The sequence below is a fragment of the Rissa tridactyla genome, chromosome 16, assembly GCF_028500815.1.
Source record: "Rissa tridactyla isolate bRisTri1 chromosome 16, bRisTri1.patW.cur.20221130, whole genome shotgun sequence".
NCBI classification, from domain to species: domain Eukaryota; kingdom Metazoa; phylum Chordata; class Aves; order Charadriiformes; family Laridae; genus Rissa; species Rissa tridactyla.
In genome coordinates this window covers 3,381,931-3,404,281 of record NC_071481.1, presented here as the reverse complement: position 1 = coordinate 3,404,281, position 22,351 = coordinate 3,381,931, and the positions used below count along the sequence as shown (strand labels likewise).

The 22,351-nt window shown below is 37.6% G+C and overlaps 2 protein-coding genes and 1 long non-coding RNA gene across 3 annotated transcripts in view; 2 read left to right on the top strand and 1 right to left on the bottom strand.

The window, feature by feature from the left end:
• Positions 1-22,351, bottom strand: part of LOC128918422 (uncharacterized) — a 55,537-nt gene that overhangs the window by 12,248 nt on the left and 20,938 nt on the right. The window lies entirely within an intron of this gene.
• On the top strand, positions 1,317-9,305 carry LOC128918415 (arylacetamide deacetylase-like 4). Its single transcript, XM_054222601.1, has 4 exons — positions 1,317-2,106; positions 6,392-6,608; positions 7,450-7,513; positions 8,525-9,305. Exons 1-4 carry the CDS (start codon positions 1,951-1,953, stop codon positions 9,303-9,305), a joined length of 1,218 nt encoding a protein of 405 aa, XP_054078576.1. The 5' UTR covers positions 1,317-1,950.
• LOC128918417 (arylacetamide deacetylase-like 4) lies at positions 14,889-21,488 on the top strand. Its single transcript, XM_054222603.1, has 4 exons — positions 14,889-15,071; positions 16,852-17,068; positions 20,328-20,391; positions 20,714-21,488. Exons 1-4 carry the CDS (start codon positions 14,889-14,891, stop codon positions 21,486-21,488), a joined length of 1,239 nt encoding a protein of 412 aa, XP_054078578.1.

The following is a 22,351-nucleotide window of genomic DNA, read 5'->3' as shown; positions in this document are numbered from 1 at the left end:
AAGACCCACCAGCTTTCGGTAAACTGGCTACCATAAAGACTGGCTCCAAAAAGATTTTGAACACAGATGAACAATAGGTGGCAAAAGCCTTAGGACAAAGGGCCTTTCACAAGTGTCAGCAGACTTCTTACATCCCCAGAGGGGCCAAATCTGATAAGTATACTTAGACCGCACCTAACTCATTGGGACAGCGCAGTTTAGCACAAAGACAATTAACTACTTTCACTATTAAACTCTAAAGAAAGGAGCTGCAACCATGTTTTGTGTAACACTATTTCCTAATGATCTTGCCAAGCTATAAGAAAGTTGAATCCTATACGTACCTCAGTCCTGACGGGTTGGAATTTACCACTTCCATTTCCCAAGAGAGTGTCCTAATCACCAGGCAATGTGTTTTTCACCAACATCCCTTATCGAGCTGGGTGACTGTATCAAGTGCCACAAGGAATAATAAACAAAAAGGAACCTGATTTTGTACTTTGCATGTAAACAGCCTTGTGGCAAGGGAGGGAGAGGGAACAGAGACATTGGGAAATTAAAGTCCGCAAAGAGTTGTTGGATAAAATGAAGAAACAGTTTGGGCAGAGGGATAAGAACACAGAATCAGCTTCTCAGAGAGCGTATCACCAGACTCGAAAATTACGTTCCTTCCTGTTTATTCTAAACAATTAATAAACAGCTTCTAAAGTCAGGAATCAAGTCTGAGGTCTTCTTTCCTATGCAGGTCATGGATCCTGCATTCTAAAGTTCTGGGGTTCTCTGCATTTAGTTTCATTTAATATACATCTCAAGGTGAGCTCATCCCACGTACTTTTTTTTTTCTTTAAAGGAAAAACTTTACACATTCATTTTACCCATACTGCTATTTTTCAGAGTGAGAATCTGTTGCCTTCACTGTTGGAGCAGAATGGTAAAAACACACTGTTCCCAAAGGTGACATCACATGAGCTGAAAAAGTTTTGCTTTACAGATTTTTTGTGTCAGATTAAATCTTATTGCTAATGATTTGCGGATTGAAAAATATGTTTGCACCAGAGGAAAGCAAAGATCCTAAAGCTCACCACAGAGTATACAGAAAAGAGCACGCTGCTGATGTCTAGTCATTGCTAGTAGCACTGAGACCGTGAAGTCCAAGTCTAACTTTCATCAGTTGGAATCATATTTCTACCTGGAATGACACCTGTAAGTAATATATTAATGAGAAGACAGAGACTGCAGTACTGTAAGGCTCAACCAAAAGGCTGTTAAAAAACCAAACCCAAACCAAACGTAACAGTTGGTACTACAGGCTTTCACCTGCTGGAGAAAAGCTCTGAAGTAAGACGAAGCAAGACGCAAAGCACTGACACCGGGCTGCAGTTGCTGCTGGTTCCAACAGATTCAAAGATGCAGCGGCACAGCACTGTGCAAAATCAGTCATCAAACATGATGAAATGTGTTTGCGACACTGAAACCTCGATTTCACTAAAAGTCTGAAGAAGTAAGGTGTGGAGGCACAATAAAACCAGAAACTGAGCAGCTCTAAAGACGATTACTAAGAAATCCTGTTCCACGGGAACTCCCAGGAGTTCAGAAATAAGACACACTTGACTGTATTCAAGAAATAGGGAGAGATATAACAAGTTTTTGTCTTCTCATAACACTGACGCTACCAACGATACATCAAGCACTGGTTCTATGGTGATGGGCACTGACTCAAAACATGTTAGCTGCAAATACAAAAAACTGCTTATGCAAGCCTCTCCCACAACTAATTGTTACTGTCTGTTTAATTGTATGGTTTGATTGCCACATGTTTTCGTCTTCTCATTAGCATTTTGAAAAGCTGGATGACGGGATATGAAGAGAAATTGCTAATCCTGTGCCTTTACCTTCAGAAATACTTCAAAAGTCAGAGGGGGAAGGAAGCCACAGCTGGTTCTTTCATTTGGCTCCTAACAGTGCAGTGAGATGGAACTCCTTCTCGAGATTTTTCTTGTTGTTTTGACTGTCTTTGTGGCAATGGCATTCTATTATGAACACCCCAAGGCAGAAATCCCTCATGGATTTAGTCAGCGCCGAAAGCTTTACTTTTTTCACTACATCCTGAACTTTGGGTTTGGTCTGGTAAGTAAAACATCATTAAAGCTGAAGTTCTTAATGTAATTTCTGATAGAGGGGTAATGGATTGGTGAGGTTTTTTAGAATTAATGCTTAAATACATTGCAAATATGCAACTGGATTAATTTGGTGATGTGAGCACCACTGCAGAGACTTGCAGCTCAGCTGGCTATAATAGACTCTACTGCTTGTTATAGAGCACCAAAGGTAACAATATGGAAAAAATAAAATTCTGTAGACTGTGTAATACCCAGTTTTTTTTCTGATGGCCTATGTCTTACCTTTTAAATTCTGTGGCCTCAATGCAGTGCTGGAAGGCTTAAGAAGCTTACTGCAATGTATGTGTGGAACTTCTGCTCTGCGTAACACAGTGAGCAACCAAATGATGTCCGTGATCTCAGTTCTCTTCTACAACTGTATCACTCTCTTCCTGAGCCATCTGAAACACAGCTGCCACATTCATCATCTTTTGCCTTTCAACGTGTTCATGTGACGAACTGGGAGACAGTACACATAACATTAAAGCTGTCTTTCTGTGTCATTGGTTTTGGCACATTTTTGATCCTCCCTTGTTTTTCATCCTTGTTTCTCTTCAAAACTAAAATGTGACTTCCCCTTGTCTTTCCATTTCATCGGTTATCCTTTTGTGAATTGATTGTTGCCCCTCTCATTTTAAAAACATTTCTTCTGTGATACCTGAATCAAGCTTCTTTTCTTTTAGTTGTTTAAATTGAAGTGAAAAAGTGAAGTGAAAAAGTGAAAAAAGCTGAAAAAACACTTCAGTTTCTTTGGCTTGTGCATTAGATTTCACTTCAATTCCATGTTCTAATGTTATTATTTTTTCCTCCCTTTCCCTGCTACATTGCTTATTAAGTTTTGTTTGAAGTCAGCCAGTAAGCTCCTAAGAACGTGACTCATCACGTCTCTTGAGAAGTTCCCCACCCAGGCCTGAATACTGCTATGACAGTAAAGCCACACAATAAAATAGGATAGTAACAGAAGTCAAATTAAATTTTCTTACATCTACTATACAACATGTGGACTTCCACACTGTCAAAACACTCTTTATATACTCTTTATCCATCAGACAAGGGTTCATCTTTGTGTAATTCACAAAAGGCTAAACTGTAGATTTTAGAAGCTTACTGGTGATTAATGTAGTTTTTAACTTCTGATCTTTTGTATCCTTTCTGCTGGCCAGTGAGAGGCCAAGCAAAAGCACCGTACCACATCACCTCAAAGGAGCAGAAAGTATGGTTACACAAAAGTTTAAACGCAAGTAAAGTCTGAGTCACGTAGCAACTCCTGGTATTGCTGTTGGGCCAATTACTTATGCCCAAGCAGCCAAATCCTTTCAAAGGATGACAACCTATGATCTCAAAACTGCAGGGGAAATTAAAGTTTACTAGCATATCCAGTCTTCGGCTGGGACAAAAGATGCATGTGTCGTCACTGGAAACAAACCAGTTTGAAGTAGTTGTGCCCAATCTAATAGGTTTTCTGAAGAAATGTCTGCATTCACCTCTGAGGATATACCTAAACAAAAACTAGCTACATCTTAAAGTTAATAAAACTTCTTCATGGAAAAAATCTATTAACTCATCCCTTATTTTTTCATCCAATATTCAGTCTGTAACAAGAAAAACTGACATATCAGTGAAGCTATGCGATAGCCAGGGAGTTAGGACTGATCCTGTCTGGGAAATAGAGGGGCTGATTAAATTATGCTATCTACTGTGTTAATAGTTTCTAAGTATCTTGTACCGAATTTATTCTAGTAATGATTTCGGTAGAAGGGCTAGCACAAAGCGCCATGCACATGAGTTGTGGGGTGTACACAGTAGGCCTCTGTAGCCGTGTAAAGAGGACAAAGGACCCTGACACCACACACACGGCTCTGACACATCCCTCCCACAGACATTACTCTACGCGTGTTGCTGCAGGCCCCAGTCCTTTGCTTGAACACGTACCTGGGCTCCCACTCCTAAGCTAACACAGCTCTTACACAGCTTTTCCCCTGCTGCATGGAAATCTCCATGCCAGTTGTGGCCAGCGGGATCAGTTTTTCAGTATTTCACTGTGAATGCCAGACACTGCTGCAGAGGCTGAGTTAGACGACGCTTCAAATGAGGTCGCAGTTCCCTAGTCCAGTCCTTCGACTGTCTTATGCTACAGTCTTTATTAATTTTAAAACTGTCATGTCAGCTATAGTGTTATCCTTAATGAATCTATAACTAAACCATCCAATTACTGGTTTACAAATCATACTACTAAGCAGTTGCACTTATTTACAAATGTCAGAATGTAGTTTATGTTTGACTGACTTGGTTAATTGCCTGCAAAAGGGCAAGCTTTATGAACACGAAGATCCTGAAAGTGGGATTTCTGTCAATAAAGAAATCAGTGATACATAGTCCAGCTACACACATATGTACACAGAGCCCAATCTTTTGTCTGTCATGCAAGTGATCACTTTTTTCCAGAAACCAATTTTTTTCCAGAAACCAACTGGCCAAGACCCAATACCTCCCTTCGAGGGGGCATATATACTAAAAGAAATGGAAAAACAAATAAAAAATGCTAATTCTGCTGCTTCTTGTAGAACTTCTATTCACAGGAACTGTACAGTTTAAAACAATACAATTTAAAACAACAACATAAGATTAAAATATCATTTGCATGTTAACAGAAATAACTACGAAGATTACACGTGGTGGCACTAATTAAGGGTGTCTGCCATAACTGCGCGTTGTTGCAGGCAACCCATAGAAGATATTCACACCAGTGAAGTGACTGAGGGCAATATAAATAAATGCCAATCTCCGTGAAAGCTGACCTGCGAAACTATTGCAAGTTTGACAAAAACGAGATGTCAGACTGCCAACACTAAACACAGCAGTTGATGATGACTCCTGTCTTTTTTCAGTATTTCCAAGTCAAAGATGGTTTCTATATTATATACAAACAATATAGCTAATTACAGGTTTAACCTTTACTGTTACAAAAATATTAGTGTGAAGAAAATATCGGAGGGAATTGGAAGATGAAAGAAACAAAATTATTTTCCCATGGACACCATACAGGCGTTCTGTAGAAGGAATCATTATGAGACAAAAACTCAGCCACAAGATGATCCTTCTTTCATATGGGATCAGCTCCTCAAATGGCCCAAACCAGGATACCTACATCAAATTCAACAGGACCCCACTATTGAGCTCCGTGAGGTATGGTACATGTGGGGTGAAAGCCACAAGACTTATTGTGGGTTTTTAAGATACATGCAGCATACACCTTTGCATATGCAATTCTTTTTGAAATACATATGCATGAATAATGGCAACACAACAAATTAAATTACTCATTAGAGAAGCCTACTGCGGAAAAGTACAAAATTTAATCCAATATAGTGGAAATACAGTGCCTTGTATTTTTCCTCTTGAGCAGGAATAGACTAGAGCAGACTCCAACCGAACAGCTTAAAGCCACCCAGATGCACTGAAGCAGACTAGCTGCGAGCGACACAAGAATCTCCAGCCCAAGTGTTGAAGTAAGAATCACCGGGCTGTGAGCACGCCAAGCTAAGGTTCAAAGCTGTTTCTGTTCAGGAGGCCAGCTGTGGGAGATGCTACGGATTTTTTTTTCTGCATGTTAAAAAATAGCTGAGTTTAGGAAACTGAAGTATTAGTCACATTTCTTCATCCAAAGCGAGAGCCTAAAATGCTATAACTACCCTTGCCTTGTTTTGTTCAGGCACATGGCTACAAGTTGAAGTATTTGACCCCTTCTTTCATCTACTATTAATAGTTTGATTTTTTTCCTACTGATAAAAAAATTAAGCCAGGATTTCACCACTGAAGAATGAGGTAGTTTGAAAAACACTATGGTCTCACCTAACATTTCTAATATAATCTAGAAATCACCCCCAAACCCTATGTTCTGCTCTATAGCCCTGCTAACATTTTGTCCAGGGATGTAAGATGGTATTGATGAGCCAAGCTACTTGGCTTTTTGGGCAGGCTTTCCCACAGCTCAAAGGCCCTGCCTTTGGAGAGGCACGGACACAAGGCAGCTACAGAAGATAAGTTCATCCATTCTTTGAATTTCAAAATTTGGTAGGTGCTACATTAAAACGAAGATGTATCCAAATTGTCATCATAATTGGCCACTTCACTGTAAGAACCATCAGGAGACAAAGTTTGAATTGACCGTGGAATTTTAATTTTTTAATGAGCAATCTCCAGGTAAGATGGAAATTTGCACTAATTTGTGGTTTCTTTTCCTTTATTAACAGGCAAAATTTTTGGAAAAAGTAGGTATCACCTCAGAGGTCTATTTCCTCAGGGCTGCAATGGATGGAATACCACCATTAAAAGATAAACATCTTTTTATGAAGAACTTAAGGTTTGAAAAGGTTAAAGTAAGAATTTACCAGCCAAAGATGTCAATTAATGGTCAAAGAAGAGGAATCCTTTATTTCCATGGAGGAGTTGGACGGTTTGGAAGCATTCGTAAGTAATATAAATAATATGAGCTATAGGTACAAATACGATCTAGTTTCTGATCCGACATGGTATTCCTTAAATAACAAGAAGAGTTAGTAGGTTAAGCATTATAAGTAACAAAATTAATTTCAGGACAGCAGAATGGTTTTATTTACATGCAGTCAGCACCATGTTAAATTGTCTTTATACACGTCAGGCATCTAGAACTTTTATTCTAGTTATATATAGAATATATATACTGTTATATATATTTTATATATATATATATATAATACCTGTTTTCTTCCTTCTCCCTCATGCTTAGGAGAAAAGTTGAAAATCTCATTAGAATTTTATTTCTTATTTTAAAGAACCCAATTTGTGTTCTCATGTGTGTGCAAGCTTGTGTGTATGTATGTATACTGCTGTGTGGCTTTATGGTGGTGAAACAAGGAAAAAATACATTTTGGCATTTGAAATGGAAAGGCATAAAAGATTAGATGGTGGCACAAGAAAAATTTGTGCTCTAGATTTAGCAGAGGTTTTATATGTTTGTTTGGTGATTTTGATTTTTTTTTTTTAATAACTTTTCATCTTCAATACCACTTTGGAAGTGGCAGCAGTGGTGCTTTCTATTAACTAACTTTTCAAAGAGGAGACTGAAACAATGCATTGGTGTAAATTCCAGTTTTCTTACTGGCAAGAAGACTCCCACAGGTGTAACGAAATTGTCCAGATTAGACCATGCCACAATAAGAGAATTACAGTGTAGCATTAATCACAGAATAGAGATAAAGATTTCAGAATATTTTCATTCAACTTATTTTTAAAGCAAGTTACAATTCCATTGAAATACTCTGTTTTACAGGTGCCTATGAAAGAACATGCCGCTATTTCGCTAGAAAAACCAATTCAGTGGTTGTGTCTGTTGGGTAAGTGGAGTCAACCCCGACACACAGTATGAGAGCCATTTGTGCCTCCTTCTAGGTTTCTAAGTCTTTCATGCATAGTCACCACAAGCCAAGTTCCTTGTAAAGTCAATACAGTACTTATATTTAATGATCATACGCGTTTCACCAGCACTAATTACCCTTAGGAAGAATTAGTCAACTAATCCCCACCTGCTTATTTCCAAATAATATCCATTATAATAATTCTACAATTTGTAGCCACCACTAAAAGGCAAGGATGTTTTTGTTTCCTAAAGCCATATCCAAACCACCTTAAGTTGAAAGCCAACACTGTGTTTCAAGTGTAACTGTTTCTGTTAAAAGCACAGGTGCCCAGACTACTAAATACTCAGTTTAGTAGTAGTTCTGAAAAACTGGGAGGGGATATCCACATACAACCTGCAACCAACTTGAGATGAATATTCAAAATATTTTTCTGATGAGCTGTAATGCATTTTTAAATGAAAGAATTTCTAAAAGCTCAGGAAAAGAGTTGATGTCTTGGAAATTATTAAAATTGCACTAATTACTATTTACATCCTAAAATACTTGAAGAACCATTAACTCATTGATCCTGTTTATAAATAATTCAACTTATAAAAAACCACTGAAAACCTTTCATATTTTCATTATAAATTGTCTATGCTTGTATTCTCTAGCAATTTGTTGGGAAATGTTCACTTCAACTGGAAGTGCTGGTAACTGATTCATACACACCCGCCTTGCCACCTAATTCTACAATAACTCAGCATGTGCTTTCAGTCACCTGAAAGATAGGTAAAGAAGTATTTTGCAAAGACAGAATAGTGTACTGACTCCCCCAAACTATTAATAATAGTAATAATCAAAAGCAGTAATTATGGTCAATTCTATTGCTGTAATTATAATCTCAGGATATTTTCCTATCTTCAGAAAGGAATATGTGAATGAAAAGATGACAACAGGATCATTCCCTAGATATGACTAAGTTAAACCACTTTCACTCCTATTTAGGTATCGCTTAGCTCCTGAGTACCCATATCCAACCCAGTTTGAGGATTGTCTCACTGCCACCGTACACTTTATGAGGACTGCACAAGATTACGGAGTAGACCCTTCCCGCATTATCGTCTGTGGAGACAGCAGTGGAGGTACACTCACTGCTGCTGTTGCCCAAGCACTGGTGACCAGAAGAGATCTCCCAAAGCTGAGAGCACAAATCCTAATATATCCTTATCTCCAGTGTGTGGACTTTAATTTGCCTTCTTATCAGCAGAACGAGGGAGTCCCCATTTTGTTAAGGGAACGAACCCTTGTTCTTGGTTTGAAGTATCTTAATAAAGACTTGTCTGTCGTGGAAGCAATATTGAACGGTTCTCATATTCCAGAAGATTTGCAACTGAAGTATCAGAAATGGGTGAGTCCTGACTACATCCCTCATGAGTTTAAAACAAGAGGCTACAAACCAAGTACAACACAACCATTATTCTCAAAAGAAGCCTATACAGTGATCAAGCCCATGTTTGACACTGTTTTTTCACCAATGCTAGCTGAAGACAGTGTTATTGCTCGACTTCCTGAGACTTTCATTTTGACCTGTGAATTTGATGTGCTTAGAGATGATGGACTGCTGTACAAGAAACGGTTAGAGGATCATGGTATAAAAGTAACCTGGTGCCATTTGCAAGAGGGGTTCCATGGAACAGTATTCTTAGCTCTTTATGGTGAGCTGATAGGATTCCGATCTGGAAAGAAGGGCCTGGAAAGGATAGTAAATTTTCTAAGATTGATGTAAAATTCTGTTTCTTGCTTTCCATTCCTGATTCCTATCTCTCATTGCTTGCAAAGATTTTTAAAAAATACCCTCCATTTTCATTTTCTTAAATCATCTTCTTTGATTTCTGCATTGCATCTGTCTTCTTTTTACCCAATAACTTGATTTGGTGATGACTTTTGCTTCATTTTCTCTTATGACAGACAAAATCAGGTGAACGTACCTTTCTTTCCTCTACCACCTCTTCAGAGTTTTCTCCTGTACCCAATAAAAGATCTGGTCCCCATGGCAAGTCTTTCGCAACACAGTTTGGCTTGATGAAGTTCTGGCAATATTAATACAACTGCAATTTGAGGGCAACTTGGGGCCTGAATCTGCAGGTTAAATGTATAATGAGCACAGTCACTGATTTATCGAAGCCTACATCTGGTGAAAGCTGAATTTGAAGCAAGCTTAAAGAGAATACAGCAGAAAAGATCTGAGCATAGAGATAAAAGAAAGGAAAGTGGAAGGAAAGGAGAGGAAGTCAGGAAGAGGGTTAGACTGGAACTACGGGTGTTATAAAAAGTATTGGTTAAGGAATACAACATCTGTTAAAAAAAATCATGCATATACATTTTATATATAAATAAAGAACATACAGTACTATCAGTTCCTTTACAAAGAGCTTGTACTAACTGTCAGCCTGCACTGTCTGAAGCAGGAAGCACTTTCTCATAGAGGAACAATGTAAAGCGGCAGTATATGACAAATAAAAGGATTTGGGAACAGATCAGAACACTGTCAGGACCTGAAAACTAGTGAAATGCTGGGAAGTGCAGTGCAGCTGGGAGGTCGTGACCCTAGTTGAACAGCTATGCGTTACAGAAGATGTTAAAAGAAATTAAGAAAGGGAAAGCAAATTGTTGTACATCATTCTGATCACCAGATGTCAGTACACAATTGATTTTCTAACGCTAGCAGAATAACCTGGCAAACTTCTTTGTGCTCTGGGTGCAGAATATGAGTACCTAAAACACATCACAAAAGGGCAATCTGTGTTTTAGACTTAAATATTTTTACTGAACCAGTTGTTACGCCTTCACATACTAAAGCTGTATGTTTAATGACAAAAGTACATTTTAAGTCACAATAATTTCAAAGTTAGATTACCTGTTCTAAACCAATCAAGTTACAGTGGTTTATTACAGAAGTCTACAACTTCAATTATCTTCAGCTTTGCTATCTTTACATTACCTCTGCGTACCACTCTAGTTAAAAGTCAATATACAACAGCAAGTATTTTGAAAAATAAGCAGGCAATTAGAAAACATTCCAAATTTATTAACTCCATTATTTATAAATAATATCATTTTTTAAAAGGATTTAACATTATTCTCTCCTTATGATGCACATTATCTGTACTGCTCCTGAAATAAACACGCATAATCCTGCAAACTATGGCTGCTTTTATTCCTGCCGGTCTTCCTCCTCTAATTGCCCATTACCTCAATGATTCATTGTGTTTGCAGACTCTCTCATGATAGTGAAGAAACTGCTAACCTAAATATTTAGAGTAATGAGTCTCAGACAAATCTGGCCACAGCGAATTAAGGCCAGTTACAGTTTTTATATTTACATTCAAGTTACTTATGGCTTAATCAGAATGGATTTTGGTGTGGTGACCTGTCACAAAATGCCAGGTGGATGTTCCAGGGAGTGTATTTGGACTCCATTTGTGTGGAGCAGAATTCACCCATTCTGAGGAACAGAACTGCACAGCTATGAAGACACATATACCAAGAACTTATCCACGTTTCAAAATGCTACATAAAAAAACCCTATCAAGTCACCATTTCAAATATGTACCTGCTCTGAACTGTACAGCACAAGATGTGAATTGCCATCGCTGAATGCTAATATGTAATATGTCATCATTTTTGTTCGATTTTTTTTTTAATACACTATAGCTTTTCACTGCAGAATTTGTTAGCAGACGTTTAACCCAGGAGTAATTTGGAAGGCACAGAGTTCAAAGAATAACTTAGAGGAAGAAAGGGTAAAATAAAGATCTACGGCAGACGAAATGAAAGATGGCTTTCAGTCATGAGTAAGAGCAAACCGCATGGGGAGTAGCTACTAATTTGGGTGGGGAGACGGAGATAACAAAAAGGGAGGACACTGAAAGGTAGGTAGGAGGCAGTGTAAATGAAGAAGGAGATGGATCAAGCAAATACACAGCACCTTTGAAAAACAGTATCATAAAGCACATACTAAGCTGTAATTTCTTAAAGCTTCTTATTGTCAGTGTAAAGGGCAGATGGGAAGACTAAGGCTTACAGGTATGAAGAGGTCTGAGATGCTTTCAGTCATTTGTTGACATAAATACAAGAACAGAAATGTGAACTGGAGGACACTAAATTTCTTACATGCTTTACTTGGTAAAACCGAAGTTAGTTGAATTGTACTACAGAGCCTAATTGCCCTACTAAATTACCTGGAGTAAATAAAAAACAAAACAAATCAAAACAAACAAACAAAACACCAAAAGCCAGGCAAATTATATTTACCAGAGTGTTTAATTTTGAAATGTACATTAAAAAAAAAAAAAAAAAGGAACATATCAGAAGCTATTACTTCTGCTTTTAATTCTTTTTTTTCCCTGTTTTCTTAGCTTTATGCCTTCCAGTTAGTTATGAAGCCTCGCTATACTTGACGGAATCGATACCTCAGTCATTACAGCTGGCTACTTTACCATGCTCCATTAATCCTTGCAGTATTTCCTGTATTACACATATTAGCTCCACAATAGTCAACTAACTATAGGCTAACCGTGGGCTGTGCTGGGAAACATCGCCCACAATCAGAAGTGAAATGTTCTGCAATATTTTAGAGAAAGATATTACGAGAAAAACAGTAACACATGACATTCGTTTAACTCATTAGCACCAACTACCCTGACAATTTTGCCTTTATTAGTGTTTGGTTTGAAAGCTGCCTGCCTCTTACGCTGACAAATAATTGATGTGAAATTGATGAGTTTTGTGCATTCTCAATCTATGAAGAAGTCTGTGATTCCACAGCTACATAAGCCTTGCCTGACAGATTAAGCGTGGGGAAAAAACAGCAAAGATCGTCTTTCTTTGAACAGGTATTGTTATAATTTTTTGCCTTCCCGTCTTTACTACAACCATTTAGAGATATGCTGAAAAATTAAGAAAAGAATAAATTTTAGAAGTAACTAACTTCTTGCATAAACAGAGGTTAACTGATGGGAAAATGGGAAGAATTAACTGAATTATGATCAATTCTGTACTCACCAACTGATATATTAAACATGTCAGTCTCCAGCAACACTAATTTTAATGAACAAAGTATCAGTTTTGTGAGCTCTGAGTAGCTGACTGTCTTATAAGAATAAAGAACTGTACACATATCCACAACACACATTACAATGCAGAACTCCAGGCTGTGTTAATTTTCTCCAGTTTAGTGGAATCTCTTCAATCTTCATTAGTTAATGCAAGGCTGTTCTCGTCTACGGGAAGCTAAGCAAGGAAGGGGTTTTGCAATGAGCTTGCTGAAAGAATTAAAGAATGGATGTAGCAAAACACACCAGCAAACACCTACAGTCTGAAGAGCTCCTACCAGCAGCTTCTTATCCAAGATGGATATCTATCTACAGACAGAAAAAGCCTTTTTGTTTGCAGAGGTGTAAGGTACTCAGAGTATACTCTGAGGAAAATATCAAATAAGAGTAAAATATTAAGATACTACGAGTAAAATATTAAGATATTATTCTGCAACATTACTTAACCAACATTTAACAACAGAGGGGCTACAATGTATGTCTGAAAGATTTTTCTTCAGACTGTCACGACTGTACAACAGATTCTTACTCATGACAGCTGCCAGGGCATAACGTTAAAAAGCAAACAAACAAAACCCCCAATCTGTCCCTTTTTAATTATTTTTATATTAAAAAGACAGTAAGGAAATAGTCTTTCCACTCTCTCAGATCCATCAAAGTTTCAAAACGGAGATGTCATCTGTGACGTGTTCTGGTTTTGATTAAAGGTGTTTAATTATTGACTCACTGAAAACTGTGAAGATTCCTGCCAATACGGTGTCAGCCACAGCTTATACAGCTACAGCAGACACACGTGTCCTCCTTGGTACGAAGCCTTCATAATCTGAAATTATCTATTCCAAATATCAGGTATTTAATTAAATTGTTATTGGTTGCTCTTAAAAGTTTCACTTACTGCCACTGCAGTAATAAGTGCCTTTATGAGTTTACTATTCTTGATTACAGGTTCTTTTGAAAGCACAGAATTTCCCTCCTCTGAGGATTCAAACATGAGAAATCATCAAGAATGCTGAAATACAATATTCAGAGCTCATCTCCATGTGGTACTTTATTTCAGGATATTTTGAGTGACGGCCCAGACATCAGAAATAAGCACTTAGTGAGAACTGTGTTGTTCTGCTGTTTTGCCAGGAATATTTGTCAAAACAAATACTCAATAAAACCCCCACAGGCTGTGCTATAATATCACACTACATAGAAACTATTTACAGAACTAGTAACCCAAAACATCAATAAGATGACCTTGCTGTGTTGCAGAAAAAAACCCATGGATGAACACTGAACAGCTGAGGATTTGCCTATTTCACAAACATTGGTGCAAATGTATGTATCTTTATCTCACACATTCTTATCTCCACAAGCTAAAATTGTGCAAATCAGCTGTCACGATTGCTTTGCTTTAAATACTATGCTAATGAAGCTAAGGACTAATTCAGTTTTCAGACAGGAAATTCATTGTAAAAGCCAGACCAGGAAAAGTTTGGGAGCCATAACTTTAAAATTGTGTGGAAAATTAAATTCCTGTAAGAAGAATACAAAACAGAAACGCTGTTTCACCAAACAACTGCACTAACTTTAATCTTCCCTTACAAATAACAAATGTGTATCCACCATGCCTCTACATTAAACTACAAACAAGAATGGCAATGAATATAAAATTCTGAGAGTTTAATTAGCGAAAAGCTTTTACCAGAAACAATAGTGGCTTGAATCTACAAACACACCACCGTGTATCTGGACAGACCTTGATGTACATTAAGACTTGCACTGTGCATTCCACTATGAAGCAAAGTTTATAAAAAAATATGGATTTGAATATTTTTCTTCTCAAAGAAGTATACACCTTGATGACAACTGCAAGTAGCCCCACATCACTAAAATTTAGCACTACAACAGGAATGTCCATCTGTAACGGATCCACAACAAACCAAACACAGACAGTCTTCAGATAAGGGCTTCTCTGAATAATCGCTTCTCATTGTTAGTGAAGAACTCACTCAAATCCATACACTTTGAATTCCATCTTTTGTAAAGGGTAAAAATTTCCCCCTCCCCTTTTTTAGCATAAGGAAGTGTTGCCAATAGTATCATTAGCAAAAGAAGGGTGGAGAAAATTAGGGTATTGCAACATTAATAAACTTATTTCTGCTTATGAGCTGAGTGCTTAGTCTTCCGTGAAGACACCTCAGAACCACTTAAGAAAGAAGGCTTGAGACACCACAGGTTTTGTTAGCGTTCACTTCTATTGAAGTGAAATGGCATCTCTTTATACAACTTTAGCAATAATAGGAATGGTTTTCTTTTCTCCTGTTATAATACCAGCGCTGGTTTTGGGAGGGGTACTTTATGATTTCTTCAATTCAGAACTGCCACCCGGAATTGACCAGCCTCTAAAGCTTCGTTTTTTTCATTCCTTAATGATTACAGCCATGATCGCGGTAAGTTAACTTTCTTAAAACTGGGGACTTCCCTTTTATTTTGGTAGGGTATTTGGGACCTGAAAGATAATGGCTTAAGAAAAAAAAAAGAAAAGAAGCAGCAGCAATTCACCCCCCTGAAGCCTGTATGCATTGTTCTATGAACCAAATCATGGCTCATAAATAGCTCATAAAACTACTATGATTAATCTTAAAAGTTTATTTAGATTTTTCAGTGTGCGTGTCAAACTGCAGCCACTTTACGTGGGAAAACTGTTTCACATGAAAATTTAAAAAAATAAATAACTATAGGTATACGATACCTATTGAACTGCAGGTGTGTACATGTAATAATGCCATCTATTCGGCAGCAAGCCTACATTAATCCTCTTCATTGCTTCATTCTATACTTATTATCCATAATCATACCTATATATTCATAGATCTATACACATAGTGTACTATAAACAATAAAATATATAAAAAATAAAAATGAGTAGGAATGGTGAGGTTCCTCTTTTCATGTGGCTAGTTCAGAAAGTAAGATATAAGTATATTTAAAGACAATCTGTTTAGGTTTCACTTATTCTTTCAAATGCCTGTGTGTATTTACTCACATGATAGTGAATTTAAAATAATTCCAATATATCCATTTCCATTAACTCCATAACAGACACAAAATTACAAATCTTTCAAATGGGAAGTGGAAATGAATTATTATAGAAAAAAACATTAAAAGGGGATATTTTTCCGTTTCAAAAATTTAGTCTATTTTTTCCCGTTCAAGATAATAATAAATCTACTCCTTTTCACAAACGGTTATGGGGCTGACAGGTCTTCTTGAATCCAAGTGTTACAGAATTAAAAACTATCAAGTTGGAATTTGTTCCTTCCTTCTCCAAAGTTGTATGATACTGTCGAAGTCACAGAAACTTAGCACAGATTTTTAGAGCCAAAAAAAAAATAAAATCAAGATAAACAAACAGGTTCTTAGTGAGTGTGTTAAATCCCCTTCTAGATCTATGTACGTTAGTCTTAAAACATTAATTTCCTTGGGCTAAAAGTGGCCACTGAATCCGCTCCTTTACAAATAGTAAACTATTCTGATATTGAACTTCAAAACAGTTGATTTTAAAGTTAAGGCATTATGGCACAGCTTGAATACAGTATGTCTCTTCTTTCCCACCAAACCTCAAGAATTTCTTCTAAGGGTAACACAATTTTCTTTGTACTTTTTCATGCAAAATATATGGTATCTTTAATACAAGAAATACTAAAATATCTTCTAAAATGTTGCCCCCTTTTCATTATAGCTGTAAGAAATAGAAACAAACGCTATTTATCTTCCTGTCCACGCTGTATGCCAGAGCCTATGATAATCCCACAGGTTTTAGCAGAGCCTCCTTCCCCAAACTACAGTTCTAATCTGCTTTCATCACCCTCACACCCACAGGCACTTCTAACGCTTATTCCAAAATCAAAGATTAGTCTTTTTCTTTCCCCCATATTTTCAGCTTAAATACATTTCCGATTATTTTAAAATTCACAAAAATAAACAACGAGCAAGAGGACAATGGGCTATGCAGAATGGGGCTGACATGTTAGTTTTTGGCGATCTTTAGCAACACTTAATCAAAACTGTTCAATGACTTCTCACTAGTCGCAGTAACTCCACTGAAGCACTGTCTCTAGTTTCTTCTGAAATACAACACACTACAATAAACACAGGATTTTTTTAAAAAATTAAAGAGATGTGGAACCTTTCATACTAATCATGTGCTGAATTATTTCTTTTCAACAGGGAAAGATTTTTGAGAAGCTAGGGATCTGCGGTGATTTAAGCTTATTGCGAATTCTGCTAGATGGAATACCACCATGGAGAGATTCAAAACTTCTTATCAAAGATCTCAAAGTAGATGAGGTACCGTTGAGGATTTATCAGCCTAAATGGCCACCTGCTGGCAAAAGAAGAGGAATACTGTATTTTCATGGAGGCGCTGGCACATTTGGGAGCATTAGTAAGAAACCAGCAAGTTTTATTTTTAAAATCAAATCCAAACCTTTACATTTTCACCTTCAGACATGTGTCAGTCAGTATCTCACCTGTTCTTCCTAACAACAATAGTCTTTGCAATCTCAATACTAACTGCAAAGCACCTTGCGGAATTAATAGCCTAGTGCACAGTTAAGGGTAATCACATTTCTACTTCCTTTGGGCTACAGGCAAAGATGATGAAAGTAGATCTGAGGCTTATAAATCCAGTGTTGTGACCCAGAAAACCTTCCATGAGCTGCCAGCTGACAGCAGAGGGACTCTGCTCCTCCTCCTGTTGATTCTGTTCTGAGAAAGACGTAGTTTGCTGGGGCAGAGAAAGAGAGACTATTAAAACAAAACACATACGCTCAGGTCACTGTGAGGGAACTTCAGCTCATGCGATGCTCTTGTACCTTATCTAATGGCCAGCTGAAAATAAGATATAGCAACAGTTCTGGAGTAAGGGCTGGAATCCATGTCTCTTCCCTCATTCTCCTCTGTACTCCATCTTTTCTGGAAATGCAACTTCAAACCTTTTCAGGCTGATACAGAACTCAGTGTAGATCTACTTTCTGCAATAATTACAGTGTCATGAAAATGGCAATGCTATTGCTAAAAATAATACATTCTGGCTTAATTCTTTGGAAAAATGCTTTGGTTACTTCTCAAGGAGAAATTTTTAATTTTGGATCTCAACTGGACATAAGTGTTTCCTGTAAGCTTAGATAGGGCCTCAAAGTACAGAATTTAAGACAGATTTCTGTGCTCAGCAGTCAGCTTTTGTGTAGAAACACTGAAAAGTCAGTGTTTCTCAACCTGCAGTCCGTGCATCAAAGGAAGTTTAAAAGATAGAACATAGTCCAAGAACGAGTTTAAAGAATACATAAAAAAAAGTATCTGTAAATATATTCCCATTCATGCAGGAATCAAAATTGAGGAAAATATAAATAATAAATGAGCATTAAAAATAGAATCAATTTGGGGGAGTTTGATTCTTGTGGTAACACTGCACAGAATACTTCAGAAAGGGAGACAACCCTTCGATTGTCTCAGTAGCTGCTAGCTCAGCCTCCTAACTGTTCTGGATCTCTTTCCGCGCAACCGAGTCTGTGTGTTCTTTGTCCGGAAGCCAAGGCACTGAACAGGGAAATCCAGATTTCATTCCATGGGCCAGACAGGGAAGTTTGTGGGTTTTGAATCCCTTACTGTTTCAAAGTGTAAGTCTCCACTAGCACCATGTTAGGCAGACTTCAGTTATCTGCGAATGAGTTTGAGAATCCACCTTGCTTTGTTTAGCATCATGCAGAAACAATAATGTAACTTCTGGTAACTTAGGTTGCACTGCAGCAGAAATAATCTACCCTTATTTTACTGCAGAGCGCATTAGTCTGGGTGCAGCATCAGGCTGACACCAGCTGCAATGCTTCTGGTTCTAGAGCTAGTTTGGGTGTCAGGGAGGACTCAAGAGATAAGCCTCTGTGATCTAAGTGAAAGGTGAATTCCTTTTGCTGGCAAAAAAAACAACACACCAAGTTGCATAGTTGCAGTTGTTGTTCACAACACAATTGCTGTTGCACAATTAGCAGACTGAGGGAACTATATCACATGCCATGGCTTAATATAATACCCGTACCTATACACTGACTGTAGTACGTGACCTTTCATTTGAATTCCCGTTGGTACTTGGTAACAGGAAAGCAACTAACATAATGATAAGTTTTTAAAAGGACTTGGGAAATGTACGTATTAGTAAGCCCGAAGCCTGCAACTAGCAAATGAGCAGAAGCTTCAATGAAGAACAGAATCAGTGGACAGATAAATATGACTCACTCCTTAAAATCCACACAGATGGAAGTCATGCTTCACAAATCAATGTAAGCTTTTTAAGTGAGCCAGCAAAAACATGAATAAAGGAGACTGAGTTGATAAAACCTACTTTGATTTCCAAAAAGAGTCTCTTAAAGAGGCTACACACCCATGACGCAAGAGGGAAGGTCTTTCATTTGGATAAAAAATCATTAAAAGACAGAAAAAAAGATGGCTTTTGGGAGGTTCCTGTGAGAATCCCGTAAGGAGATCCATGCTGGGACCAGCGCTAATGAATACATTCTAAAACAGAAAAGACGGTGAAAGCTGATACGATACTAAGTCCTTCAAGGTAGTAAACCGATGGCTGAAAAACTGCAGAATGTCTTTACGATAGCAAAGGATTAGACAATAAAACGACAGGTGAAATGGCATGTAGAAAAGTCAAACAGATGAACAGAGCATCCTGACTTTATAAATAAAACTATGGACTCTAAGCAGACTACTCCCGTGTAGGAAGATGATCGTGGGATTATGGTAAAAAATTGCCTGAAAATGCTGACTTAGTGCACAGTAGCAGTCAAAAAGCAGATAAAATGCTAGGAATTATTATTAGGAAAGGACAAAACAGGAAACTTCTTTATGCCATTGTAATAAATCCATGGTGCACCTAAATACAGCATACTGCTATAGTTCTGGTTTCCATACCTCAGAAAGGACAGCGCAGTACCAGAAAAACGCAGAGAGGGGCTGCACAGGTGAGAAAAGTGCTTCTTTTCTCTACAGAGAGTAAGTGAACACACTATGTCTCTTCAGGCTGGAAAATATTGATAAAGACAGATACACTAAATGTCTACAAAATCATGAGAAGCAAGGGAAGTTAAACCATTTCTTACAGTACAAGAGTTAACGTCACCAAATGGAAGCAGTGAATGCCAGGTGCAAAATGAGCAAATAGAACTGGTTCTTTACACCTTTGTACACAAGCTATGGAATTCTTCACTGCACAAAGTTGATAATGTTAAAATCATAGGTTCAAGAAGCGGTTTGAATAATTAATGGAAGAAACATTAAGCAGGGGCATTAAATATAAAGACATAGTTTCTGTCTCAAAGGAGTCTCCTGAGCCTCAACTTCTTGTATGCTTGTCCTCAGCTAATTCTTCTCCTTAGACATCTTTTTTTGACCATCACCTGAGATGTGACACCAGCCTAGAGAGACTTCAATTTTTTCCTAATATAACCAATCTTACATGCTTACATTATGCCCTAACAGCCACTGACCGATAACCAGGAAATACGTTTACGTGTAAAGATTGCATTGCATAGCAGAAATTACTCATCGGTTCCACGGAGCACGTGTTCAAGGATCTGTATTTTCATTGCAAGAGGATATTTGATTTTTGCAATATAATTTCTGATAAACTTTCTCTTTAGGAGCCTTTGAAAGAATATGCCGCTATATGGCCAAAAAATGCAACTCTGTGGTTGTGTCTGTTGGGTAAGTGCTACTTTTACATGGAAGTATTTATGGTAACACAGTTCACAGTTGAAGTGTTTCAGAAAAATATGCTGAAAATATTTACTATTTCAGATCGTGCTTTAGCTTTTCGTTTAATTTACAAATGTTACAGGAAAAGTATTCTAAAATAGCTTTAACACCATTAGTTTGTCTTTCCAATCTGCTCTAGTTTAAAAGAAATATAATCTCTAAAACTTAGAAAAAAAGGCCTACATAACTACCGTATCAGTCAATCATGAACAATGCAAAATGAATTTTTGTAATTACTTCAACAATAACCGCAATATCTTTGACATTTCAGTTATCGTTTGGCTCCTGAACACCCATACCCAGGGCAATATATTGATTGTCTCAATGCCACCTTATACTTCATGAGGAATTTAGAAGAGTATCATGTGGATCCTGCTCTCATCATCATTAGCGGTGACAGTTGTGGAGCTAATTTTGCTACGGTTATTTGCCAAATACTGCTGAATAAAAGAGATCTCCCAAAAGTACGTGCTCAGGTTTTATTTTATCCAGGACTACAGGGGCTAGATTTTCATTTGCCTTCCTATCAGCAGAATGCTTCAGTTCCCATGTTGTTCCGGAAGCTAGTTATCTACTTCTGTTTTCGTTATCTTAACAAAGAACCATCAGTTTTGGAAGATGTCCTACAAAACCGCCACGTTCCTGAGAGTATGAAACGGAAGTATAAAAAATGGATAAGTGCTGACATTATTCCTGATGAATTTAAGATTAGAGGCTACGTACCACCAAAATCCACTTCATATAAGCCTGAAGTCCATGAAGCAATCAAAGAAATTTTAGGAATCACATTTTCCCCACTTATAACTGAAGACTCCATTATTTGCCAGCTCCCCGAATCCTACATTGTCACCTGTGAGTTTGATGTGCTTAGGGATGATGGACTGTTATACAAGAAGCGATTAGAGGACAATGGCATTCAAGTGACCTGGTATCATTCTGAGAGTGGCTTCCATGGAATTTTAGCCTTTTTTGGCTATGGGATTTTTTCCTTTTTATCTGGAAAAAAGATAATGGACAGTACTGTGAATTATATAAACAGTTTATAAAAGTATTCTTCAGAACAGAGATGCAAGTCTTACATTATTCTTGGTGAATTTATACTTGGCAAAGTAAGCACTTTTGGTTTATGTTCTGGATTTTGACTGCATTTTATACTTTCTAATTTCTCCTTCTGCAGTGACTCTCAAACAAATGTTAAGATTATTTAAAGCAGCACCATTCTAGAAAACATTCTTGTAAAAACACACCCATAAGATGGAGATGCAAAAGCGAGGCACCTGGCACATGCTGTTTCACTTCAACTCTAACAATTCTAGTATCTTTGCATGGCTGGCACACATTCAAGGCAAGCAGCAAGAACATCTCTTCCCGAAGATTCTTCGACTGCCCAGAAACGCTGAAGACAACAACAGGGGTCTGCTTTGGCCCTTGTGAGAGACAGGAGATGTTCAGGGTATCAGATGGAGAGCGAAATGACTCAGGTTCAGTGAAGTCTTATGTCACATACTGAAATTGCAGCTATGCATTTTAATTTTAATTTCCGGTTTTTTTTATTATTTTAATTTTAATTTCCAGGGTTAGTTTGCACAAAGACTACACTTTTCCTGAAAAAGTGTCGTCAAATGAAAGGCTTCTGTCTGAAGCAGAAGTTCTAAGCTGGACCTAGTATGGGTTTGATTTTGTTTGGAATCTGAGAAATGACGTTTTGATTCTTAAACTGGAACGCCTAAACTTTAATGAGTGTGTACATGTTAGGGAAGTGCAGAGGTGAGACTGTTTTTCCTTTTTGTACTCCTCTTCTGCTTTCAAGATTATCTTATGCTCGAGACTACCTGTTATGCTATCTGTTATGTTATGTTTGTTGAAAAAGTTCTGAAGTTCACAGATGTAAGAAAGGGGGGGAAGTACA

Coding starts and splice junctions, on each gene's coding strand:
- LOC128918417 (XM_054222603.1), top strand. CDS start 14,889: ATGGCATCTCTTTATACAACTTTAGCAATAATAGGAATGGTTTTCTTT. Junction 15,072..16,851: donor TGATTACAGCCATGATCGCG/GTAAGTTAACTT, acceptor TCTTTTCAACAG/GGAAAGATTTTTGAGAAGCT. Junction 17,069..20,327: donor TGGCACATTTGGGAGCATTA/GTAAGAAACCAG, acceptor CTTTCTCTTTAG/GAGCCTTTGAAAGAATATGC.
- LOC128918415 (XM_054222601.1), top strand. CDS start 1,951: ATGGAACTCCTTCTCGAGATTTTTCTTGTTGTTTTGACTGTCTTTGTG. Junction 6,609..7,449: donor TGGACGGTTTGGAAGCATTC/GTAAGTAATATA, acceptor TCTGTTTTACAG/GTGCCTATGAAAGAACATGC. Junction 7,514..8,524: donor TCAGTGGTTGTGTCTGTTGG/GTAAGTGGAGTC, acceptor ACTCCTATTTAG/GTATCGCTTAGCTCCTGAGT.